General features: G+C 44.8%; 1 protein-coding gene across 1 annotated transcript in view; it reads right to left on the bottom strand.

Annotated features, from left to right (window-relative positions):
- Positions 1-23475, bottom strand: part of adam19a (ADAM metallopeptidase domain 19a) — a 123263-nt gene that overhangs the window by 58704 nt on the left and 41084 nt on the right. The window contains exon 3 of the mRNA XM_071926069.2: positions 5324-5400. Within this exon, the coding sequence (XP_071782170.1) occupies positions 5324-5400 (77 nt within the window). The remainder of the gene's footprint in view (positions 1-5323; positions 5401-23475) is intronic.

Raw genomic sequence — 23475 nt, 5'->3', positions numbered from 1 at the left:
ATAAAGTGCTGAGAAGAAGAGACATTTTTAAGACTTTGGTGGAAGTCTTAAAAAATGTTTTGCTGGAATATTTTAGTTACAACTAGATTGAGCCAGCAAAGCAGTTTTGCTTAACAGCTGTGGAATTTGTTAAGTTTGGGCAATGCTAACAGAACATTTTGGCTAGCAGGCTGAGGCCATGATACTGAAAGACAGCTAACCGACTGGAGTGAAGCAATATAGTAGAGTGGTTCTATTCTTTTCGACTACTGAAAACAAGTTTTAACAAAGTTAATTTGAGAATGATATACTGATGTAAATATTCTATACTTAATACTAGGAAGGCCAATGGATTTTAGGAGTCTAAGAGAAGGCCAAATATCCATCAACTGAAAGGGGTAAAAACAACAAGAACTAGCAATTCCTTGCATGATTTAGAAAATGTAACAAAATTGGTTTGTACAGAAGGTAGGTCTAGTAAAAGTCATGGACGCACATTTTGACAGGTTGAAATATTTTGATTCTAAAATTCAAATTAAGCCGTTAATTGACTGTGGTTTAGCTTTACCATTGTTAAGACCTTTTCAGCCCTTGAATTCAGTTGAAAGCACTTTCTAAGGACCTGCAGACGGCCTGTTTCCACAGTTCTGCCGCGGCTGCACATGAACTAAAAAACCCCTTCCTTTCTGACGGTTTAATATTTGAATGTTTGAGGACATGTAAAAGGTGTGTGCAGTGCGGTTTGCTCTGGCTATCAGTCATCCCTGACGTAAGGGCGTGGAGGGAAATGAGAGATGACAACAAAGCGCTGCGGAACGCGGCCGCGGTCTTGGTCTCTGTCTTATTCGCTCAGTTTAGAAGGTCAGATTTTGACAGATGAGGCTACGGCGTCTTTGGGGATATGAACACTATGGTGAACGACAGGATACACGCATCAAATGTCAGTGAGCGTGCGTGTGTGTGTGCTTGTGCATACAAATGCGTGTCATTGCGGGAATGTGCGTTAGATGTGTAACGTCTCAAGGCCGCACAGCTGCTGTAGCAGGACTTCCTCAACACATGCCAAACAGGAAAAGCTCTGCAGTGTCTGTAGGGTATAGGGGTCTGGTTTACCTAGGCTCACATCACTCAAACACTACCACCTGTTCTCTTTGACTCACTCAGTCTCTACATTCACTTTACCTTCTCCATATTCTGGTCGTATTACTTCACCTACAGGACAAACCTCCACCTAGCCTGTGGAATCAGCTTCATCTTAAAAAGGTTTACCCTGTTTTCCTCCAGGACTCTCTAACTCCCCGCACGGACTCTGTCTGTCTTTCCCACACTCCGCCTGGCCTTTTGAAGGACAATTCATTTCCCAGGACGGCCTCTACGTCACCCTCCTCCTCACTCTCTCCCTCGCCCCCTTCATCCCTTCATCCTGCCAAGTGAAGCGGCTCCAAATCGGAGTGGTTTTTCTCGGGATTTCCTTTTTTTTTTTTTTTTTTTTTTTCGCGAAAGGAGGCGGGCGGGGCCGCGAGTTGCCACTCTCTCCGTCGCGAGCCGACATCCTGAGCTGGATTAGAGCAGATTAACAGAACAAAGCTCGTTATTGATTTTAATCACTATTAAAGTGGAGATGCTGCGGGGCTACAGCCAAGTTCAAACAAACTAGTTCCTCGGGAAGATCGATCGGGCGCTCGGATAATAAAAAGTGTTGCCAGGCGCTTCAAACCCCCCCCCCCCGTTCCCTCTAAACTTCTCTTTACGAAGTCAGACTCTCAGAGGACTGCAGTCCTAATTAACACCTTGTCAGGTCCACCACCCGGAGTACCAGCGGTGGGTTTAGCTGAACTAGACATATTTACAAGGGTCCGCCTCATCGTTATGTGCAATGGATGGCATGTACTTTCCATTTGCATACGGCTATACATATCCTCGCCGGATGGGAATGTAATCTAGGCTTTCATTAACATAAATTGAGAGCTTACACTTCATCTCGCCTAACCCACAACAGAAAATTTGCAATTAAAATTAAATGTGGTCTTTAAATGCAATGCCAACATAACTGTTACGGAGCTGTGTGTGCGAGATACACTGAGGCGAGGAGATAAAGCTGCTGAGCGGCAGAAGCAAATCCAAACTAATTGAATGATATGGGCAATTGTTTTGATGATATTAATGTTTAATATTTGATGATTACCCTGTTGGCACCTCTTTAATAATGTAAATTCTTTTTTTGCACGATTCCTTTTCCTTTGCTTGTACATGCTCAACACACATACACACACACATACACAGAAATCCATCCTTGTAAATAACGCCGCCTATTGCTCTTTTCAGCTCATTAAATCAGCGGGAGCGCTGACACTTGAGCGACCTTTGACCCCTTGTGAGGGATGGGGTCGTTGTGGTCAAACTTCGCTAACAGTGTTGTCAGACGCCCCGAGGTTCTCCAGACACAGAAGGTTGCTCTTAAATAACAGAAACACCAGACAAATAAACAAACTGATGGCTGACTCGTCCGAGAGGAATTGCCAGCCCATCCTATATCTGTCCTGGGTGTTCCAGCCGGCACAGACTTGCAGAGCCTTACGTCAGCTGGCATTCCTGGACCAACGCCCCCCCCCCCATTGCCCTCTTCAGTCTCCAATCTATTCTCAGGATCTGTCTGAGTCAACTACCCTGCCCCCCTCTCTCCTTCCCTTCCCTCCTGTCCTTCTTCACTTCTCATTAAGGTTAGAACAATATATATCGGATATCAGCCAGTCAGTGTCGTCCACCTCCGATATGATGGTTTCTCCCTGATCAAAGCTACATATAACTATTTATTAATTCAATTGTTCAATGTATTTTTTTGTAAAGTGTATTAACCTATCATTTAAAGGCCTAACCATTGGCCCCCTACCATTGAATAGGTGGGGTAGAGGGTGTCCCATGATCCCATGATAAGATCAAAACTCTAAACTCTGAATCCTTGTAATTTTTTGGCATGAAATGGTCAACTTTAAAGATGAATATTGGCACAAAATATCAGCTATAGGTGACTTCAAAATATTGGTCTCAGCCTTCAGACAGGCATATCGGTCGAACCCTACTTCTTACCAGTCATACTCCAGACTTGTCCCAGTGGGGGAGGCCCGCTAGTAAAAATAAACCCAGTTCCCAGTAACATTCCCAGTAAGCCCTCTAACTGCCTGACTAGCTTCCCCAGACTCTGTCTCTCTTTCTCTTGACCTACATTCGGTGGTCCAGACCAAACTTCTGAGTTTTGCTGGGACTCGACGCTCGAGTTAAAATAAACACAAGCTCTGCCAAGTTGACATCCTGCATTACCAACTGCTACTCCCTCCCTGGACCAAACTCTGTGTCTAAGCATGACTACCGCCGCCGTTCAATTCATCGCTAATTTCCTTCCCTTCTCATTCTCAATCATCGCCGCTTGTCTTTTCCACGTATGCCACCATTGTCTCGGGGTTTCTTGTTTTTCTGTCTGCCTGCCTGACTGTGTGTGTGTGTCGATTGCTCCGTTTGTCTCCTCTTACTGAGAGTCACTGATCTGTTTCCAAGCAACTGAAATCCTATGCAGCCACTATGTGTACATTCCTGCCTTTGATTGGCTTATTGAAACGTGTCGAGCGCATCGGCAACATCTGTGGAATACAGTGCTGAGAGCAAAAACCTGTTGCTCTGTATCCGAAATGTACTGAAATCCCGATTGTGTTTCCCAGTGAAGCATCGCACACTCGTCTTTCAGCAAGTTCAGTTTCACTCATCCCTCTTGAAGACTCACGCCTCAAATGCAGACATAGTTTATAGCGTTCTGTCACATCAAACCGCCAATCATCGGGACAAAGCCACTGTTAACATTCAAATACGACGGCAATTTCACACATTGGTGGGCCCAAACAGCAGCGAGAGGTAACTGTTTGAAATTAAAGGACTTCAGTACCCAGAAATCATGTAATGTGATGTTGGTAAATTAAATTTCCTCTTAAGTGTGAGGGCAGCTTTCTCTGGACAGACTTTCCCTGAACTTTCTCTGGGTCCAGGGATCTCCAGGGGGCCTTGATGGGGTTCCAGGGTTCCCGGCAAGCTAAGGAATAATTCAATTTCACTATAATTTTACACACAAGACATTAGCACACAATGAGAGAATTCACTCCCCACTGCAATCATCACACCTACAGAATAAACATATGGAATTTGACTTGATAGATGGGGTTCCTTGAAAGAAAATCTTCTGTGTGGTCTAATGAGGATCTATTTAGGGAGGCCTTCAGGAACAAGTATGGGAATCTAATGAACAGGCGGGGTGTGTTCAGACATGCCGTCCTCTCCACCTCCGGGCTTTTACGAGCATGTTAAGTGCTCCACCTTGAGTCGCGGCATGTCTTTCGGCTAATGTGCAAGCGTGAGACACTGCTGAGCAGCCCTTGATGTTATCGCGGGGACAGCGTAACCTCCGCCAGCCTTGAACCTTGTTCTGCCGGCCCCTGCAGAGCCCCCGCCCGCTCATTCAGATTAGCCTTGCTTTTCTTTTGTGGCCCAGAGGTGCGTCAATTACACATTTCTTGCCCCCACTCCGTAGCTGCATATAATAACGAGCTGAAGCTGCGACTCTAGAGGAGGGACGACGATGTCTTTGCCGCCGCCTCGCTTATCTGTCATCCCCTTCGCGGCCAAGGTTGAAACTCTGACCAAAACTGTCATGAAAAGATGTCAAAAATCTTCTTAACTGTCCATGACCATCAAATACTGTTGTGGCTCCTCACGGAAGATAAGATGTCTTTCTCAAAGCGAACAAAGTTATCAGCCATCAGTGATTCGCGGGGCTTAGAGTGCATACCAACTTGCGCCTCGAAATTGTTCAAGGGCACCGGCGTCTTTATTCTTGTAATAAAAAATAGATTATATTTTTCATAAAAAGAATCCAAAATCTGTAGCCTTTGGAATGTTGAGAGGCCAGTTGCTAGGCGCACTGGCTGGAACATTTGGTAACCACACTCCGTCCATATCCTAGAGCCATCCATTCAATCTTTAATAAGCTTTTAAGAGGTGGCAGCGTATAGTAACCTTGAGCTTCTGTGGTAAAGCAAAGGCCGGCAGCTCAGAGGAGATGAAGGAGGCTATCGATTGGCCATAACGAAAAGGAAGACAAGGTGGTAGAAATAGAGCTGAGAGAGAAGGAAGCGTAGGCATGTTTTTTGATCTCTCTCTGGATAGTTCTGTTTCTCCCTCTATTATCATTTCCCTCTACCTGCTCGTTCTCCCCGTTAATTCCTCTTTCTCCGATGGAAGACAGAGGAGGTTATTAAGGGTGTTAAGGCGGTGAAGTCGTTACTAGTGGAAGAATACTTACTGATTTCGCTCCACTTGAAGCGCCAGTTGCAGGTCATTGGATGACAGCACTATTTCCCCTCTGTCTGGGTATTGGTCCTGTGGGGGTAAGAGAGATCTGGTCAGGTCATTGCACTGGGAAAAAAAGACTCCAAAAGCTACAGATGCCTTCTGGCGTGTCATGAGCTTCAAGTAAAATGTTTCAAAATCATCTTTTACTGTACAAGTAAACAGCCAGGTTTCCTAACAGAGACATCTGCAACATATCAGCATCAAAAGTGACTATGCAAAACATAGTATCTGTACCACAGTTCAGAAAACACAGTCTGGAAACACTCTGGAGCTCATTTTACAACCCCTAAATAACCCAGAAAGAACACATTTCCCTCATTATGAAGGAGGGGTAAGCAACGCTGAAGAGGGAACAATCAATTCGAGGCACTCCTTACTGAAATGTAAAGGGGAATACCACTCAATTTAAGAATTCACATTTGCTCTTTCTATAATCTGGGGCAATATTTGTGAAGCTAGAACATAAAGAGCACTTTTATCAGACTTATAAAATGTCTGCTTGAGAGTGTCTTCATCCAATGAGCAATGAGGTCTGAAGCAGATAATATCTCCTTTCTGCATATTACAATCACTTTTTGCATGTATTCTCCATGGAGTAGTATATCGATATGACATCATGGATTAGTAGGTGGGACAAACAATTCTCTTCAATCCGAGCCTTTGGGAGATAGTAATGAATGTTCGATAATATGAGCAGAGCTACCACAGAGAATAGGAAAAAAACATAGCTGAATGATGAAATTCAGTTGCATTGATACTGCATGATTCAAAACCTCTTGTGTTCTTTGTTTCAGTTCTGCTTCCTTGTTTCTTTATTTTGTAGAACCACTGTTCTGCAAAATATGAAAATGATGAAATCCTACTAGCTAAAGATGTCATTGCATAACCCCTGTATTTTTGGTTCTAGCCTATACTCTAGGTCATTTGTAACATAAGCCTTATTTGCATGTGACTACTATCATGTGGACACCTCGTTACATGAAAAGCATTCACACAGGATCATGAAATTCACTGAAATCACTATTGTGTAAAGCAAAAAGCAAAACTTGATACTTGAAGTTTGCACCAAAATTTGCAATCAAAACCTTCCTCTATAGATTTCACTAATGCCTCCATTTTTTAGGACAGGGTTAGACAGAAGATAGAAATTGCGTGTCTAGAAAAAGAAGAAGAAATCACGCACCAAAAACTTGAAAAAAGGTTGATTTGCATGGGACCTCTGTCCTCACCAAAATATGGGAGGCAATTTGTACCGGAATTTTGACATTACAAATTACCAACATGGCAGATTTGCGCAAGATTAAAATCACGGACGATCTCCACAATTCACCATATTCACACGGCGGCCATTTTCCTCTGACGTCACGCTCAGGGTGGGAAGCTCAAATGCTGTTATCAAAAGGATAATGTCATACTGCTGTGTTCCAGGTTGCAAGTCGTATAAACGTAGGGAATCTGACAAATCATTATCATTTCACCGGTTCCCGATTGATCAGCAACTGAAAAGACAATGGATAGTGAAAATCCGGAGGGACATCGGGCCATATTTCAAGGTAAAACAGCATATTTGATAACCCATTAGCTGCCGTTAGACAACAGCTAACGTTAGCATTCAACCACTTCCTAGCTAACATTACCGTTTGATAGTGTTACATGATACAATAGGAAAGGCGTAAATTAATTCTGAAATATCCACGCACATCTTGGACACATATTTAGAAATATGTGTTCCAGTGAGCATAATGTCACATAATGTTACTGACTTAACCAGAATATTTCTGAGGTCGGGTGAAAAGACAGCAAGTTTTACTTCCAGGCTTAAATAAATGTGTCCAAGATGTGCATTGATATTTCAGAATTAATTTACGCCTTTCCTATCGTATGTAACACTGCGTTTGATGCCACTACGAGTATGTGGCCGTCAGTAAACAGGGCCAAGTTGATAGACAGAACACACAGTGTGGGAGGTACTGTCTCTCACTGGCAGCCGCTCTTTTGTCAGTTGGAAATTGCTCATATTCTCTACTCATTCTCTACTTCCTCAGACTCCGTCTCAGTTAGGGGTGACAGAGCAGCTTTCGTGTGCAGTCGAGAGAAAAAAAACGAAAGCGCTAGAGGTCAAGGCAAAATCAAACGCTCAGAAATGTGCTTTCAAATAGTCACTTCTGTCCGGTCTGACTGGAGAGAATTCATTCATTACTGTATTTCATCGAGAGGGATTTCTTTAGAAAAGCTCTCCTCCCCTCCGTCCCTCCGCTCTTATCTCATCTGTATTCACCCATCTTCATCTCCCAACGCTTAGCGAAGCTCCAAACAAAACAACCCGTTCTACATTCGAGAGCGTTCGTGCCGGCATCATCAAGCCGTCAGTCTAACGTTAAGTGACGCGTGCACTTCTGTGTCGCTTGCCTCGTCTCCAGCTGTTTCTTTTTTAAACTTTGCCCCCGTCGCCGGCTGAAGGACTGCGATAGGCAACGGCGGGGTCACCGAGGCCGAGCGGGAAAAGCGTGAAAAGGGGAAAAGGTGAGAAGGGAGTAGACTGGTGAAAGCCCACAAGAAGACTCTCAAGAGAGGAGGGAAAGAGGAAGGGAGCGAAAGAAGTGTGAAGGAAGCAACGGAATGAGCGAGGAGAGGGCCTAAGGCAAGGAAATGAATTTTGGTGGGTCCGTACGCACAAAAGGACACATTTGCGGAAAAAAATGAAGCGCCGCGTAGGGTTCAGCAGCCGCAGTGTGAAAAGGACTAGACAAATTCTTCACGCACCCGCATGACCTTCTGCACTTGGTCTGAAATTTCACATGATTGGTTGTGTTGCCTTGTGGAAAAGCATCTCCGCATCCTTCTCCGGTTCACTGGCTTTATTTATATCTCTGTGCTAACATCTCACGGTCAACTCTTCAAAATGAATGGTTTGGAGCATTGACCGTTCAAACGGCTTCTAAATCCTCCGATTCCCTCAGCCTCCTTTGACGTTGTTTCACCACAACCATTGTTGCTGCTGTTGTTGCATTTTTTTCACCACTATTTCCGGTTTCCCTGGATTACGGTTACCCAGAGGTGGGGGATGCGAGTCACATGACTTGGACTCGAGTCAGACTCAAGTCACAATTTGAATTGCTTGAGACTTGACTTGATGCATGAAGAGAAGACTTGAGACTTGACTTGACTTGGGTTCTGGTGACTTGGGACTTGACTCTGACTTGTACTTTGATGACTTGAAAAGGTTTCTAAAGTCTTGACTTGAGATCTTGTGTTTGTGTAAATGACTTAGATTGAAAGTGATGAGATTTGTTCCAGCAGACGACTGAATTTAAATTCAGTTTTCTGAATTTGTATGGAATGACTGAATTTATTGAAGTTGAAACTGATTATAGAAATCAAAGTTTTTATCCTATTAAAACCATATTGCATTGAAAAGTCCTAGATATTTAGTTTTCTTTAAGATATTAAATTGATACTGGACTCTTGATTTGTTCTGACTTGACTTGCTGTTCTACATTTAGACTTGAGACTTGACATTAATGACATGGACCTGACTTGGACTTGACTTGGTAATCTACATTTAGATTTGAGACTTGACATTAATGACATGGACCTGACTTGGTAATCTACATTTAGACTTGAGACTTGACATTAATGACATGGACCTGACTTGGACTTGACTTGGTAATCTACATTTAGATTTGAGACTTGACATTAATGACATGGACCTGACTTGGTAATCTACATTTAGACTTGAGACTTGACATTAATGACATGGACCTGACTTGGACTTGACTTGGTAATCTACATTTAGATTTGAGACTTGACATTAATGACATGGACTTGACTTGGACTTGACTTGGTAATCTACATTTAGACTTGGGACTTGACTTGAGACTTGTGCCTCAAGACTTAAGACTTGAGACTTGGGACTCGAGCAACGTTGACTTGGTCACACCTCTGCGATTACCTCTTTAATCTTCATGCACCCCCACAGGCGTGCAGTGTAAGTAAATGAACAACAAAAAGCCACAGCAAGCATACGCAAATCTGTACGCGGCAACATGTCCGACTGTGTTTCTATTTCGGGCAATTTTGATTTCGCTGTAAGTACATACCGCCTCTGTTAGAGGCTGAGATGGAAGGTGAAAGTGGGGATGGAGAGATTAAGAGGGATGGAGAGTTAGAGAAGTGACTGGATAGAAAGTCCGTGTGACAGACAGCGAGGGAGACAGGAGGCGAGAGAACAAAGTAACAGGAAAAGACAAATCAATAGTGAGAAACAACAGGAAAAAAGAAAAAAAGGGGGGGAAGCAAACAAGACAGCAGAAGCGAGGAACGGGACAGCTGTTGCTGTATCGGCAGCGCCGGTGATGCCTATCTGCTCGAGGCCTGGAGACCGGCTGCGGGGCGGGGATGGAGAGGGATGAAGACGGCGAGGCGGCGTCCATGTATCAGATGGAGCTCCAACCCTGGGTCTTCTCTGTGCTCTAGTGAAGCAGAGCTAATACAAGCTCCGCCGGCGGAAGGCTTATTAGATGGATCAAAGCTTGTCTAATATACATGCTAGGAATATGATGAGTGGGCCCCGACGGTCCTCTCTTTCCTCCTGAGAGGCAGCGATTATCATACGAGGTTATGAGCGGTTATCGCGCAAAGGGTGTGATGTATGGGGTCCTCGGATCTTTCATGTGACTGTGGGCAGGCGCAATGGCAATGATTAAGCTCTATTAAGGCCCATCTCATGCATTACCGGCTGTCGTAATACGCATCATTCATTTAATGACACGAAATATGCATTATGCATTTAATGTCACGAGAGTGTACTTAAAGCTGCGCTAGGCAATGTTGCGCATTAGCGGGCCCAAACGGCAGCAAGAGAGCTGGATTTTGAGGACTTTGAGGACACCCAGAAATAATGTAAACTAAATTTCTTCTTAGTGTGAGTCCGGCTTTCTCTGGATGCAGTGCTAGCTCGACACTTCTGGATCTCACTCTTAGGTTTCATCACTTTCTGTGCGGAGAAGATCATACCCAACACCAGAATTGAATTTGGGCAAATAGGGTGAATCTACGGAGTCTCGGTTAGTGGGGATGGGACGCTCTTCTCTGTTGCAGCCCCACTTAGGCTGAGAAGAAAAGTGTGTTTTCACATAAAAATCTTGCCTAGTGCAGCTTTAAAATCTTGTAAAGGGGCCTAGATGCCTGGAAAGCTCTATATTTACCCCAAACTAGCATAAAAGTCTTCAAAAGAAACTAAGCATATGCCATGGTCCTTAGTAAAAAACACACTCGTTTGAATTCAAATTGTGTTGGCCTAGAGGTGGAAAAATAAAAAAAAGAAGAAAAAAAAAGCTTGCCATAAAGCCTTAAGGATTTTTTCTTCAGCGCCACCTCTATTGAGAGAGCAAATGTTCAATCACAGATCCACTAACACCGAAAAAATAAAAGGTTCTAGGACGGAGCTTCCCGGTTGCAGCGGCGAGTGAGTGTAGGCCATTCACTTTTTTCCTCCCTTTTTGACTGTTTTTCTTATCGGAGTGAAACTAGGCCATGAAATTGTTGAAGGAGTCAGAGTCGTCTCTGGTGCAATTTCTCCCGATCAGTCAAGCAGCGTGGAGAAGGGCCAGGGAAAGGTGTGAGTGGATGGAGCTTATAGGAGCAAGCAATCACTTCTGAGAACCTGAAAGGGCTCGGAGAGCTGGGGAAGGCGGAGGAGGGATTGAGGCTGAGGAAGGTGGAGGAGGCGCGGGCAGCGGGTGCAGGGATGGGCGGCGTAGGTGGCACGGGGTTGCTGGGGATGAAGTGGATTTGTTGCAGGCTGCTCTGAATCACGGCTTCTTCCAGTTGTGTGTGTGTGTGTGTGTGTGTGTGTGTGTGTGCTCGCACGCACGTCGCTAAATGACATGAAGAGCCTCTATAATTAATCTATGTCAAGTGTGTGTCAGAGCGGCTAAAATTAAACAAGTCTTCTTCTGAGAGGCAGAGGATAGGAGCGGTGGAGGTGGCGGGGCGGGGGGGGTGGGGTGGGGGGTGGGGGGTGGGGGGGGGGGGGTACAGCGAGGTACTTATTACCGTTCCCTTCAATCCCCCGCTGAGCCAAAGTGGGGTGTCAACAGCTTTCAATGTTCTGTCAGGCAAAAAAATAAAAATAAAAAAAGGAAAAAGATGGGGGCCTGGGAATCATTATTTCAATAACGCACCCGTCAATTTGGTTTCTGTGTCTTTAGATACACTTTCACATTGACAAAAAAAAACAAAACATGAAACTTCCTAGTCTCTGCTCCTCTGTTATAGATACCCGAAAGATGTTTTCATCCAATATCTAACCAAATGAGAATTAAAGGTGCGGCATGTCAAATTTTCACATTGATAAATCGGTACCATGTCAATTTTGAGATATTTAGTATGATTACCGCAAACAAACAAGACCATTATTAGGAGCCACAGGGTCGGGTTTTGGCGGGAAATCTGCTGGGTTGCTTTATGGCACAAAACAGGAAGAGGGTGATGTTCTTCCAGAGCAAATGGATCAAAATGGTTTCCAACATGTTTATCCTCTTCAGGGGGGGGGGGGGGGGGTGGCAAGAAGCAACAGGGTTTATGGGAAATGTGGTCTAAATTTGGAGAAACACTAGCACTAACAATACCACTGGTGTGAGATAGAGGCCATTAATTTTCTCAATCATGGTCTCATTTGTTGACAGTAATTATACCAAGACGTCATAGTTAATTTGACAATGACATAGTGATGTTTAAAAATGCAGTTTAATTCTACATGCATTTGCATCTGTGAGCACTGTCACTTCATCAATCAACAAATAGCCACGGAACCTCAGTTCCTATTATGAACCAACAGCTAGAGTGGCTTCGGTTCCGATCTATTTATGAGTGTGTCTTCACTGATGTCTGTCAGGACATCCTGGCTGTGATGTTACCTCATGCTGTGACAGGCGGCTATCCAGGCTAATCACATGCATCAGAGCACCCAGCTCCTTGCCACGATTCATACGGTCATAAAATCTCCCACCTGACAAAAAACAACAAAAACTAAAGACCCCACGAAATCAGTGCCAATCCTTCTTAAAAGAGATTCAGTGTTAATGTGATTACACAGTTGGGAGGGAAAAACGGCCAAAAATTAGGGTTTTCGTATTAATATAGCAGAGGCTACCCTGAACATTTGAAGGGCTTTTTGTTTGGTTCCCATGCGAACAAGCCCAGCGCCTTAGGTTTGCATTTCCCCCCGCCACACGAAAAATGGGTCGTTCATCAGCGTTCGCAATGAATATTAATTTGACCTCTCCTGTAAAACAAGCGACGGCCACGGTGTCTCCGGGCTCTGCCGACGGAATTCATGCAGGGAAACAAAAAGAAGTGGCCATGTTAAGTGATTGAGGGGAGTTCAGGGACGCTTCTCTGGAAGATAACCGCCAGACTGAGTGCTCTCGAACGGAATTCATCATTGATTAATATTCACAAAGCTGTGATGGAAAGATTCCCTTGTTTTCATCAATCTTTTCGCTCCCTCTGCTCTGAGCATGAAGCCTACATGTCCTCTACATGTAACAATACCACAGCAGGTGAAGACAGGCGGTCAGGTTTCTAACTTCATCGATGCGTTAAGAGACTTGTCTACCTTCACTGTTGGGTAGAGTCATTTGAGAAATTGCAGGTGATTCATTGGGTAAAAAGTGTAGAATTTCACATCCAGAGTACAAAGAGCCTTGGTGAGGCTGGGGCGCTCTTGAATCTGTTCCCCTGCTGGGCAGCAGTGCTCCTCGGTTGACCTCACCCGCAGCACAAGCCTACTGGGGAGGATACCCACTCATTTCACACCAGCACTCTCACCCACTAATACGCCACCAGACACAAAGCCCTCTACCTTTGCCACTCAAATGACTTCAAACACACCACTGGCAGCTATTTTGCAAGATCTTCCTTGGAAAAAAAAAAGGGCTATTTCATTTGTCATCAGAGCGGAGTTGGAGTATCGCAGGCTTTAGATGTCTCTTCAGTAATGATGATTAAAAGGAAATTACGAATTCCGCGAAAGACAAAGATGAAAGGGCCATTTCTGCTCGTCATTAGCATATTATCTAACATTGTTTACAAGACATGGACACGCCACCGATGTCGTGACCAAATATTTGATTTGCAACTGCATCGCAAAAGTCAATTTATTTTGCCAGCGTTGTCTCCAAGTCCAAACCTCAATCGTTAAAGCCGTTTAGATTTCAAAACAACGGAGTAGAAGGCATCATTTTATACAGAATAATTTCCGCACAAATCAAATCCGTTGGAGCAACAAAGCCATAGGTTCTCGCCTCCGCTCTTGGACATTACGCTTCCTCTGCGGCTCTGCAAATAATATTTTCTGGGCAACTTCACAGTGTGATACCTCTTTTAAGGAAAATGAAAATCCCTCTTTGCGCTACTAATGGCTATGGATGTTGTGAGGAAACTATCCCTTCCCCAAAGAAGCGACAAATACACCCAATTAGAGCTGATGGAGACATCTAAGGGCAGAAGGAACCAGAGGGTCCCAATTTCTAGGCGCCCACGACTTGTGATGGGTGAAATACAGATGAGAACCAATCAGCAAAATGGCAACATATTTAAGGGGCACAAACCACAGATGTGCCATGCCGCTGAGAGCCATCTTGAGGGTTGTGATTGAAGCAACATGAAAATGCTGCAAATGCTAACAGGGAAGGAAAGAATCATTAAAAAATGAACAGAAGTTGTGCATCCAAAAAAAAAAACTTGAAACGCTGGCAAATTGCATCCCCGCTTCTTTTAAGTCATTTGTGTTTGTGTTCGCAGCTACCTGAGCGCCATGAAAAAAGAGGTTTGGATGCATTACTCCTTTAGGGTAATTTAGCAGCTGAGAAGTGAGTCTCTCCCCACTCATGGTGCTTAGCACCTTGCCTCGCTCTTCAACGGCATGAAATGTTTTTGGAAATGGACGTGGGTGGGCGGATGAATGCGCGCTGATATGAAAAATGGAGGGTTCTCGTTTGCTAGTTCGGTATTTTATCTCCACTGAAACGCTCCTGTGTTTACCTATTTAATATTCACCTGGAGCCAGGCACCATAAACACCGCTCTTCCAAAACCATTTGAAAATAAAGAGGCTGTTAGGAAAACTAAGTGTGTGCGGCAGTGTATTCTGCATCCTGGCTATTATGAAAATCTATCTCCGCTCTCCTTTGGCCCATTTATTGTATCCAGCGCCACGTTGCGACACACCTCGCTACCCTTGGCTTGAATACGCTTATTGATCACTAATGTGGCCTCTACTTACAGTAGACTACATTAGAAATGACACCAGCTGCTACCACGACCCCAAGAGGGATAGATAACTTGTAGCCTTAAAAGCAGTGTCCTCAAGTAAATGGAAAGCTGTCTAGACAGAGCCGACACATTGTACCAGTGCCTGATGGCTCTAAGGCTGAGCTGACGCTGGTCAGGACTATCTTTTGCTTTTATTGACTCTCTAGTTGAGTTTCTAATGGTTAGTTTAAGGGCAAAAGTTTGTTCTGCTTGTGAGAACCAACCAGTAAAAACTGGCTGTCCAAGAATAGTAGAAGTTGTTTGTAAGACGCAATGAAAGAGCCTTACTAATTGTGAGGAAATATTCTTGCTCACCAGTATGAAATAGATTTCCTTGACATCTAACCTGGGCCTGATGTGTTCCCTTGTGAGGTCACACGTTTATGACAAGCTGATTCTAGCCTGTTTATGATGAAGAGCTGACCCAGGCGAACCTGGCTTTAAAGCTGCTTCCCTTTTAGGGTCAAGGTTTCCAGGCAAGTGTGTTAAAGACGGTGGCCACATCAAATCTTTAAAGGCTTTGAGGTGCACACCGCTGGCGCTGAATATATGAAAAGGAGAGAGCGGAGGTATTGAATCCACAAAAAGAGAGTGAGGGAAGGACTTTGAGAGAGAGGGAGAAGAGAGCAAGGGGGCACATCGGTGCACCTACGAAAAAAAAAAAAAAGCCAGTCGCAAAATGAGGGCTTTAAGATCCCCGGACAAGTAAAGGGGGTTTGACTGCCCTGTGGGACCCATCCATCCCTTCCTTCTTCTGTCCCTCCATCTTCAGTTCACAGGTGAGCCTTTCCACTTTCATCTCCAAATGAGTCGCCGGAGGGGCGTGAAGGGTTCAGAGGGGAGCTGGAACCCCTTGGGGAGTTGATCTAGCGCGAGGTAATGAGCGTCGGCGCGGTTAAGGAGTCGAGCCAAGCCCTTATCGGAGAGTGGCAGGCTCAATTCCCGGGCGCCGACATTGTGGCGAGTAGAGGCGAGGAACCCGGGTTCTCCGATTGCTTCGGGGGCCGGCGGGGAAGTCCATCCCCACCTCCGTCCCCGTCACTTTGTACCGTGTCCAAATGAGCTGTGCGCAAAAACCCTCGGCTCTCTAATTGTACTTGAGCAAATGTCCGACAGGCACAGACCTGCAATTATACCCTCCTGCTTTCTCACATGCATTAAGTGTATACACACACACACACACACACACACACACACACACACTCATTCACATACACAACACAGAACTGGTGCTTGGAAGCTGTGACGATGAAGGGGAGATGAAAATGGATGTGGTGTTAAGGTTTCAATTTAGACATGCGACACACACACATACAGTCACACACAAACAAATGAAACCACTCCTCCCTCTCTCTCTCTCTCTTTCTCTCTCTCTCTCCCTCTTTCTCTCTCTCTGCCTCTTCCACTGCAGGCCTGCATTCATAAAGCATCTATAGCCTTATTGGAGCTGGATTATTATAATGAGCGAGGTCCTGTAATGTAATTTTTAAGCACTATGCGCGTAATTCCAGAGGACCATTGATAAGGGATAAAGCATCTCGATGAAATTACTGTGGCCCGGATGGAAAAGGTCATGATCTACAATTCTGCTTAGAATTGATATAGATATATAATTTTGCTTTGCAGTAAGGAATGCTCCATTGTCTGTGACACAAGGCTAGTTTTAGCCGGCTTCATACTTACCAAATGCTGCCATACAAGAGATAAATCTCATCGAGTTGCAAAATTTCCATATCCGAATTGATTCATATTTACTTTATTCCTTGTTCGTGCAAGTGTCCATTATCTGGTGTTGGTAGCTGATGCATTTGCACAGAGGTCAAAAATCTCCTGCGCTACAGCCTCCATTAAGCCATTTGAGCTGGTAGCCTTCATGCGGTATGACAATCTGCCAGCCACCAAAAAACGTCTCCCATTATCGCATTTCAGCAGATAACCTCTGCTGAAAAACAGTACGTTCATTTTCTCTGGATTTCCTACTGTAAAACTTGCGGCCACGGCAGATTCACACTGGATTCAAATTATAGATAATAACAATTATAGGACTCCAGTAAAACAAATCCAATTCAAATAGGGATAAAGAATAAGGTTGCATGACCATATTAATTTAGGAGTCAAACTGCCTATGAGATGCTCCGAACATATGGCCCCTGGTATGCAAGTATTAACAAACAGCAGCTGTTTTTCCTTTCTCAAGATGCTCTGAATTCTCAGTTCCATTTGCAGAGGAGATGTGATTATGCAGAGACCAGCCGCTGGCTGAGAAACTCTGTGACCGCAGCATGGCTTGTTGTTCTTCTCAGCAACACTTAAACACTAGGTTTCTCTGTCCTCCTAACACAATTTGATTGGCTGGCTCACAAAATGGATATTATAAGCCGGTGTGCTTGACCTGACATGACTAAGTGGTTTGAAAAGCAACAGTTGGGAATGAATGGCCCAGGGGTCAAGACCAGGCCCCTAATTCACTGAACACATAATAGACATTTTGTTAATACAAGCCTCTGAAGTGATTTGCATTGAGTGGCAGTGGCTGCAGCCTTTCTTTTCTTGACATCACTGACTAGCCATCAGCAGTTAAGCAACGCGGGCAGAATTACATCATAGTATACATCTATTCAACCAATGTAAAGCAGTCTGAGCATAACATTTGTCCATCCTTTAGATACTATCTCAATCTCTAAATGCACATTGTACCGCATGGCCAGGGGCTATGCATAATGTCAGCAGAGTGGAATACTGAACTGGCCAGAGTGCCGTCCTTCAGGTCTGCTTCTATTAGATTTGAATGTCCATTAGTCCTTGACGCCAAGCTCCTCCCGCCTCCTACTCTGACCCTGGCCGAGCACAAAGATGTATTCATCTCCGGGCAGAAAGACACAGAAACAGAGAGAGAGACAGAGAGAGAGAGAGGCTGTCAGACAGCATAACCGCTGACTTATGGATACCGTCTCCAGATGGAATACGGGGATACATTAGCCATTTCGCTGTAACCACCGCCCCATTTCCATACTTCACAGCTAATACGGCTCCATACGTCAGACGGCGATGTGAGAGGCCCAATATGCGGCCATCCTTTCACATTACGCTCAGTACCAGACGGACAAAGGGAAGGCATGTTTTTCTCCCTGTTTTCGCTCCCCCGCCCATCTAGCTGTGTCTGCCGAGTGAATGCATCTTCCTCTAATGTTAATGGCCTGTTTGGGTATTCTCTGTCTGCCAGGACCTTCATAAGACTTCAAGCCGAGCGGAGGATTGTTATGGCCCTTTTTTTTTTTTTCCTTCGCTCTCTCTCTTGCTTTCTCCTCATCACATTATTCTGGCTTAGAGGCGGGGGACCGCATTGTTGTCGCTTTCATTATTTTACTGTTGTTTTGTGTCGATTTTTTTTTTTCCCCACTACGGAGGCTGAAAAAAAAGTAGGTCAGGCGACTTTTAATATTCATGTTAATAGTAAATCACATCCAGCGGCGGAGATGGCGACCATTAACAGGAGAGGGCGGGGGGGGAAAGCGGTGAAAAGTTACAACCTTAAACCTGCAGAACAGACAAAAAAAAGGGGGGAAGAGGAGAGAGGAGTTGATACACAGCAATCTTTACCAGTATCAAAGGAGGATTTTTTTTTTTTTTTGGCCTCTCTCCGCCATAACCTTGTTTTCTCTCCCTTGGCCGGCTGCAAAGCTCCCCCTGTTATAACTTTTATACATAAACAGAGAGGGAGAGAGAGAAAATAGCAAGACAGAGGGAAGGAAAAAGCAGTGGGGTAGGGGGGGGTGTAAAATGGAAGACATAAAGAAGAGGGCGAGGACAAAGAAAGGAGGGAAAAATAGGAGATGGGGAGGCGAGAGAAGGAGTAGCGAAAGGCTAACGGCAGGAGAGGGGGAAAACATGAGAGAGGGAAAAGAAAGAAAGAAAGAGAGAAAAAAGACATTTCACGGCTCCCACTCCTCCGCCTCCCTCCCCTCGTGCACAGGCCATCTTAATGAGAGCCACATTTAGGTCAGCAGTGGTCGGCTTTTTCCCCTCTTTCTCTCCTCTTCTTTCCCCACTCCTCTTTCCCTCCCCACCCCCTCTCACCCCTCGTCGTAAGAAAAAGAAGAGGAAAAAAAAAACACACTCAGCACTGTGCGGTCTGGCTGTAAAATTATAGTGATTTGATGCAAGTTAAAGAAAAATACAAAAATATCACACAAAAAAAAGGCATTTTTGGTGCATGCTGAAAGCTGAAAGGAGGGCTGCTGGTGGTTTTAGTGGTGGTGTATGGGGGGAGTGTGTGTGTGTGTGTGTGTGTGGGATGGAGGTGAGCGGGGGGGGGGGGCATTCAAAATCACTATCATTCCCCTCCACAGAAAGGACACTTACGAACAAGACACTTGAATTTCCACTTGAGGAAAAATGCCACACGACTCACCCTATACTTAAACCCCCCCCCCAAGCAAATAAGAAAGAACACCACCATCCCACCCCCCCACACACCCACACACTCCCACCCACCCACTCACCCACTCACCCAACCACCACACCACCCGCAAGTTCGACACAACATTGTCATTCTGAGTACAAGCGCCGCCCGTTCAAAGTTTCCTTCGCACAAAAAAAACAAAAACATCTATCTCGGCTTTTGTTTTCGGGAGGCGAGCGAAAAACAAAGACGGATCCCGCGGTGGAGGCTGTTGTTTTGGGGGTTTTTTTACGAAAAAAGAGGGCGGGAGGTGTAGGAAAGGGGGGTGCATTTGCCCACGGATGTTACCCCAGGAGGTTAGACCGGGACAGAATGGGTACATCCGTCCCGCCGCTCTGCTGATGAGGCGGCGTAATAGATGGGCATGGCCGGGAAGGGCCGCATGTGGAGAGGCCCCTGATTGGAGATGTGTGCCGCGAATGGTATTTTCTATTGGATGATAGAGAGAGGAAAGAAAGAAGGGAGGGGAGCGGGGGTGTGTGTAAAAGAGAGAGAACTCAATACCTAGTGTAAAGGAAAGCAGAGAAAGGCATCGCATTCACACGAGGGAGAGAATCAGAGTATCTGCTGGATTTCTGACACATTCAGAAAGCCAAGTTTAAGACTCTTCAAGGCCTTTTTAAAGCTACCTGGAATTGAGTGCAAGACCGATTTAAAGGTGCTCTCTGTAGTATTTTAACATGGATAAATCATCAACACATTTATTTTGAGATATTAGTATAACTAGTGCAGTGCCCGTTCGCCCCACTGCTGCACAGAGCGCTGTTCGCTTGTTTATTAAAAGTTTATTAATATTGAACGTGTCGCGTGTCCAAATTGCACCAAATCCGACACTGCATGTCCTTGGGTCCCCAGCAATACACCCGCCAAGTGTGAAGTAGATCGGACGAACGGTTCTCGAGATAAGCGAAGGACACACACACACACACACACACACACACACACACACACACAGAGATTCCTTGCTTTATAGTATGATTACCATAAACAAATATGACCACAAACAAGTCCAGAGCACATTGGCAGCCTCTACAGGCCTCTACACTATATTTCACCTTGTGGGCCACTGGATCAAATTTGGAGGGAAATCTGCTGGATTGCTTTACGGCACAAAACAGGAACCGTTTTCACTTTGGCAGTAATCCACAACTTTATTCCAGTCCCTCTATTCTAACTATATAGTTTCAACTTGACATTAGCTTACCTGATGTCTACGCATAGCACCTTTAATAACCAAAATAATGAAACAAAGTTAACATATTTAAAGATAAATGCATTTGCTATGGTTGGATAGATCATAAGAAACATCAGGACACCAAATGTAAAATCTCATAAGACGCACACAGACGTTTGTGGCTCATTCGTCTTCGTCTTTCATCTTTAGGTAGGCAATGTGCTCAGTATTGGCATAGCCTAGCTAAGAAATTGAGGCCTAAATGATGATATTGCATCCCAACATCCATGCGTTAAAGTAAGGCTACACACACACCAAAGCATTGCGGCTGAATGAATGCGCACAAACCTAACTGGTCTGCAGTCATATGTTAGGCTTAGGCTAATTGAGAATAAGGACTCTGTGGAATTCATTAACTTCAGGCTAATACCGAACATTCGCTGGATCAGTTTAGCTGGAACACCAGCGGATGGAACTGCCTGTCTCAGTCTGACTGAATGCGTCTCACCAAATCTTCTCACAAGTCGTTCTGTTCTAGTCTATCTGATCTTAATCTATTCTTCAGATCTTTCAATATGATGTGTTATAGGCTATTCTTTGTGTTAGATGACACAAAGCAAATGTAAACAATACCTGTTGCTAAGCAACGCCCGATGCACATTTGTGAGAGCGATAAAAAAAGAGACACACTGAGGTACACTGTGTATAATGTGTAGGGTCAATGTGACCGGTATGCCCATACAAGGTAGAAGCACTCCTTTGTGATGTGAAATATTGATTTCATAACAGTGTTCGACTAGCAAACACCCGATATTTAGGAGACGTCAGGGACTGGCAGACCCAAGAGCTTTTATTCCAACAAAGCTGTTCTATTTTTAAGTTTGAAAATGCTCAAAATGACGTGATTGTGTTAAATTTAGATTTACTTTGGCAGACTTCTTAAAGGACCCGTGGATACTCTGGAGACTAGAAGCCACGTGAAGAGAAGCAGAGGGAGGCTTGGCACAAAGAAAGAGATGAGGCGGTGGGATGCGGGGAGTAAAGGGGCAAGGACAGAAAAAACAAGGAGAAAGTGGAAATGCCTGATTCAGAGAAAAATGAACAGCGCACCACGGAGAGAGAGAGAGAGGGGCAAACATAAAAAAAAACACACAAGAGAATTAAAGCAGACGTGGGAATACAGTGCAGATGCAGGCTAAACAGACAGAGACATCGGGCTGAAAAGCTTACCAGTAATGTGTTTGGATGTGATGTGTTGTCTAATTGCCCTGTAATGGAGGCAGGTGTTGTGTGCTAATTAAACACACATGCGCACCACACACACACACACATACACACACAGCCCTGGCCTTTGTCGAGCAGCTAAATGAGGAAACTCAAATCGCCGTTTGGCTGCGGTGCATCGGCCTTGGATGTGTCAAATAGGCCTGACTGTGTTAACACCAGGGATAAAAGGGATGAGTCATGACTCTGTGTGTGTGTGTGTGTGTGTGTGTGTGTGTGTGTGTGTGTGTTGGATGTCTAGACCTTAACAAATTTTTTTGACTGTCATTTCCTGCATACCCTCATTTGCGCATGTTGCTGTGCGTATGTAGAGGTATATATGTGTGTGTGCATGTGTGAGAAAGAGAGAGAGAGAGAAAGAGAACACATGCACACACACTCTAAACTAAACTTAACCCTTACCGTAACCTAAACCTAATCTTAAACCAAATCCTAATCCTAAACTAGCCTTAACCTAAACATCTCTATATTCTAGGGAGGACATTTGGTCCTCCTAAGAGCAGAAATACAGAACACACACACACACATACACACACACACTCCTGAATCCTGAACCCTGAACCCGGATCAGATGTATGAGTGAAGCCGACAGTGGATTATACCACAAAAGCCTGTGAAATGGAACAAGAAAGTAAGGAGAGGAGTTCCTCTGAAGTGGCTGCCACTGACTCTCTGCGCTGACGGCGGGCGGAGAGCCGGTGAAGTGACAAATTAAAACATGTCCTCTGTGTGTTTCCCGCGGATTGCATGGCGATTTGTTACCTTGCTGCGAGCGCTGAGCCTCCAAAAAAGCCACTAATCCCCAAAACAGACCTCCGGAGTTGGCAGGGAGGCTGGCAGAGAGGGAGGGTGGGTGGGGTGGGGGGGTGGGGTGTGGTGGGGGGGTGGGGGTGGGGGAGGGGCTTTTCCCTGATAACGTAATAAATCATTACATCAATTCTTGCATTATATGGGGTGTAACATATAGGCCAGCTCATATGAATCATCAAACACTTCATGGGCATACATGTTGCAAGAATCAAATATTTATATAACATTTATAACTTTTAAGCATCAAAACTCTGAACTCTTTACCCTTCCTTCTTTATTTTGTTCCAATGTGGATGAAAATGTAATCATTTTTTCAAGACAGGAAAAGAGCGGAGGTAGTGCACAATCATGAATTCCATATTACCGTTAGGCCTGGTGCGCACATACACACACACACACACACACAAATGCATAAAAACAAGCATCCGTTCCAAAAAGCAATCAATCACCGACTTGACATAGTTACGAGTGCAGAGGCTCCAGATGCAGAGAAGGGAGGCCTGGTTGCCTAACATTTGGCAACCGACCACCAACCATCCAAACAAACAGCAACTCTGCACAACCCGCCAGTGCAACCAGGGGTGCTGATTCCCTAAACCTAAAAAAACCCACCCACGAATATTCTTACGCCGTTAGATCTCGTCAATCTGTGATGTTCAAAGTGTTCCCGCAGTCGCTCGCTTTCCCTCAACCTACTTCAGTTAGTGATTTCCTACATTTCCCAGAATGAGAGGGAACATTGATCCTGAACGCTCCCCTTTTTTTTTTGGATCTGGCTTCCAAATACATTTCTGTCAATTTCTGCCTGCTCTTTGCTTTCCGCTATGATGATAAACGCTACAACATCAAATTGATGGCAAATGCCACTCCTTGCCATACCCAATTGATGTCCATGAGTGTGACACCCGACTTGGTGGCCTATTAATACCGCTTGTGCTCTCATGGACTGCTGAGAATGGTATTCAAGGTATTTGTTACATTCGAAACAGCTAGAGTCCGCCAGTTGATCTACCAAGCCAAAGAGATATTCATTCATATCTTGTAGACAAATGCAC

The sequence above is a fragment of the Centroberyx gerrardi genome, chromosome 23 (assembly GCF_048128805.1).
Source record: "Centroberyx gerrardi isolate f3 chromosome 23, fCenGer3.hap1.cur.20231027, whole genome shotgun sequence".
Taxonomy (NCBI): domain Eukaryota; kingdom Metazoa; phylum Chordata; class Actinopteri; order Beryciformes; family Berycidae; genus Centroberyx; species Centroberyx gerrardi.
This window is presented reverse-complemented; position numbering and strand designations above follow the sequence as displayed.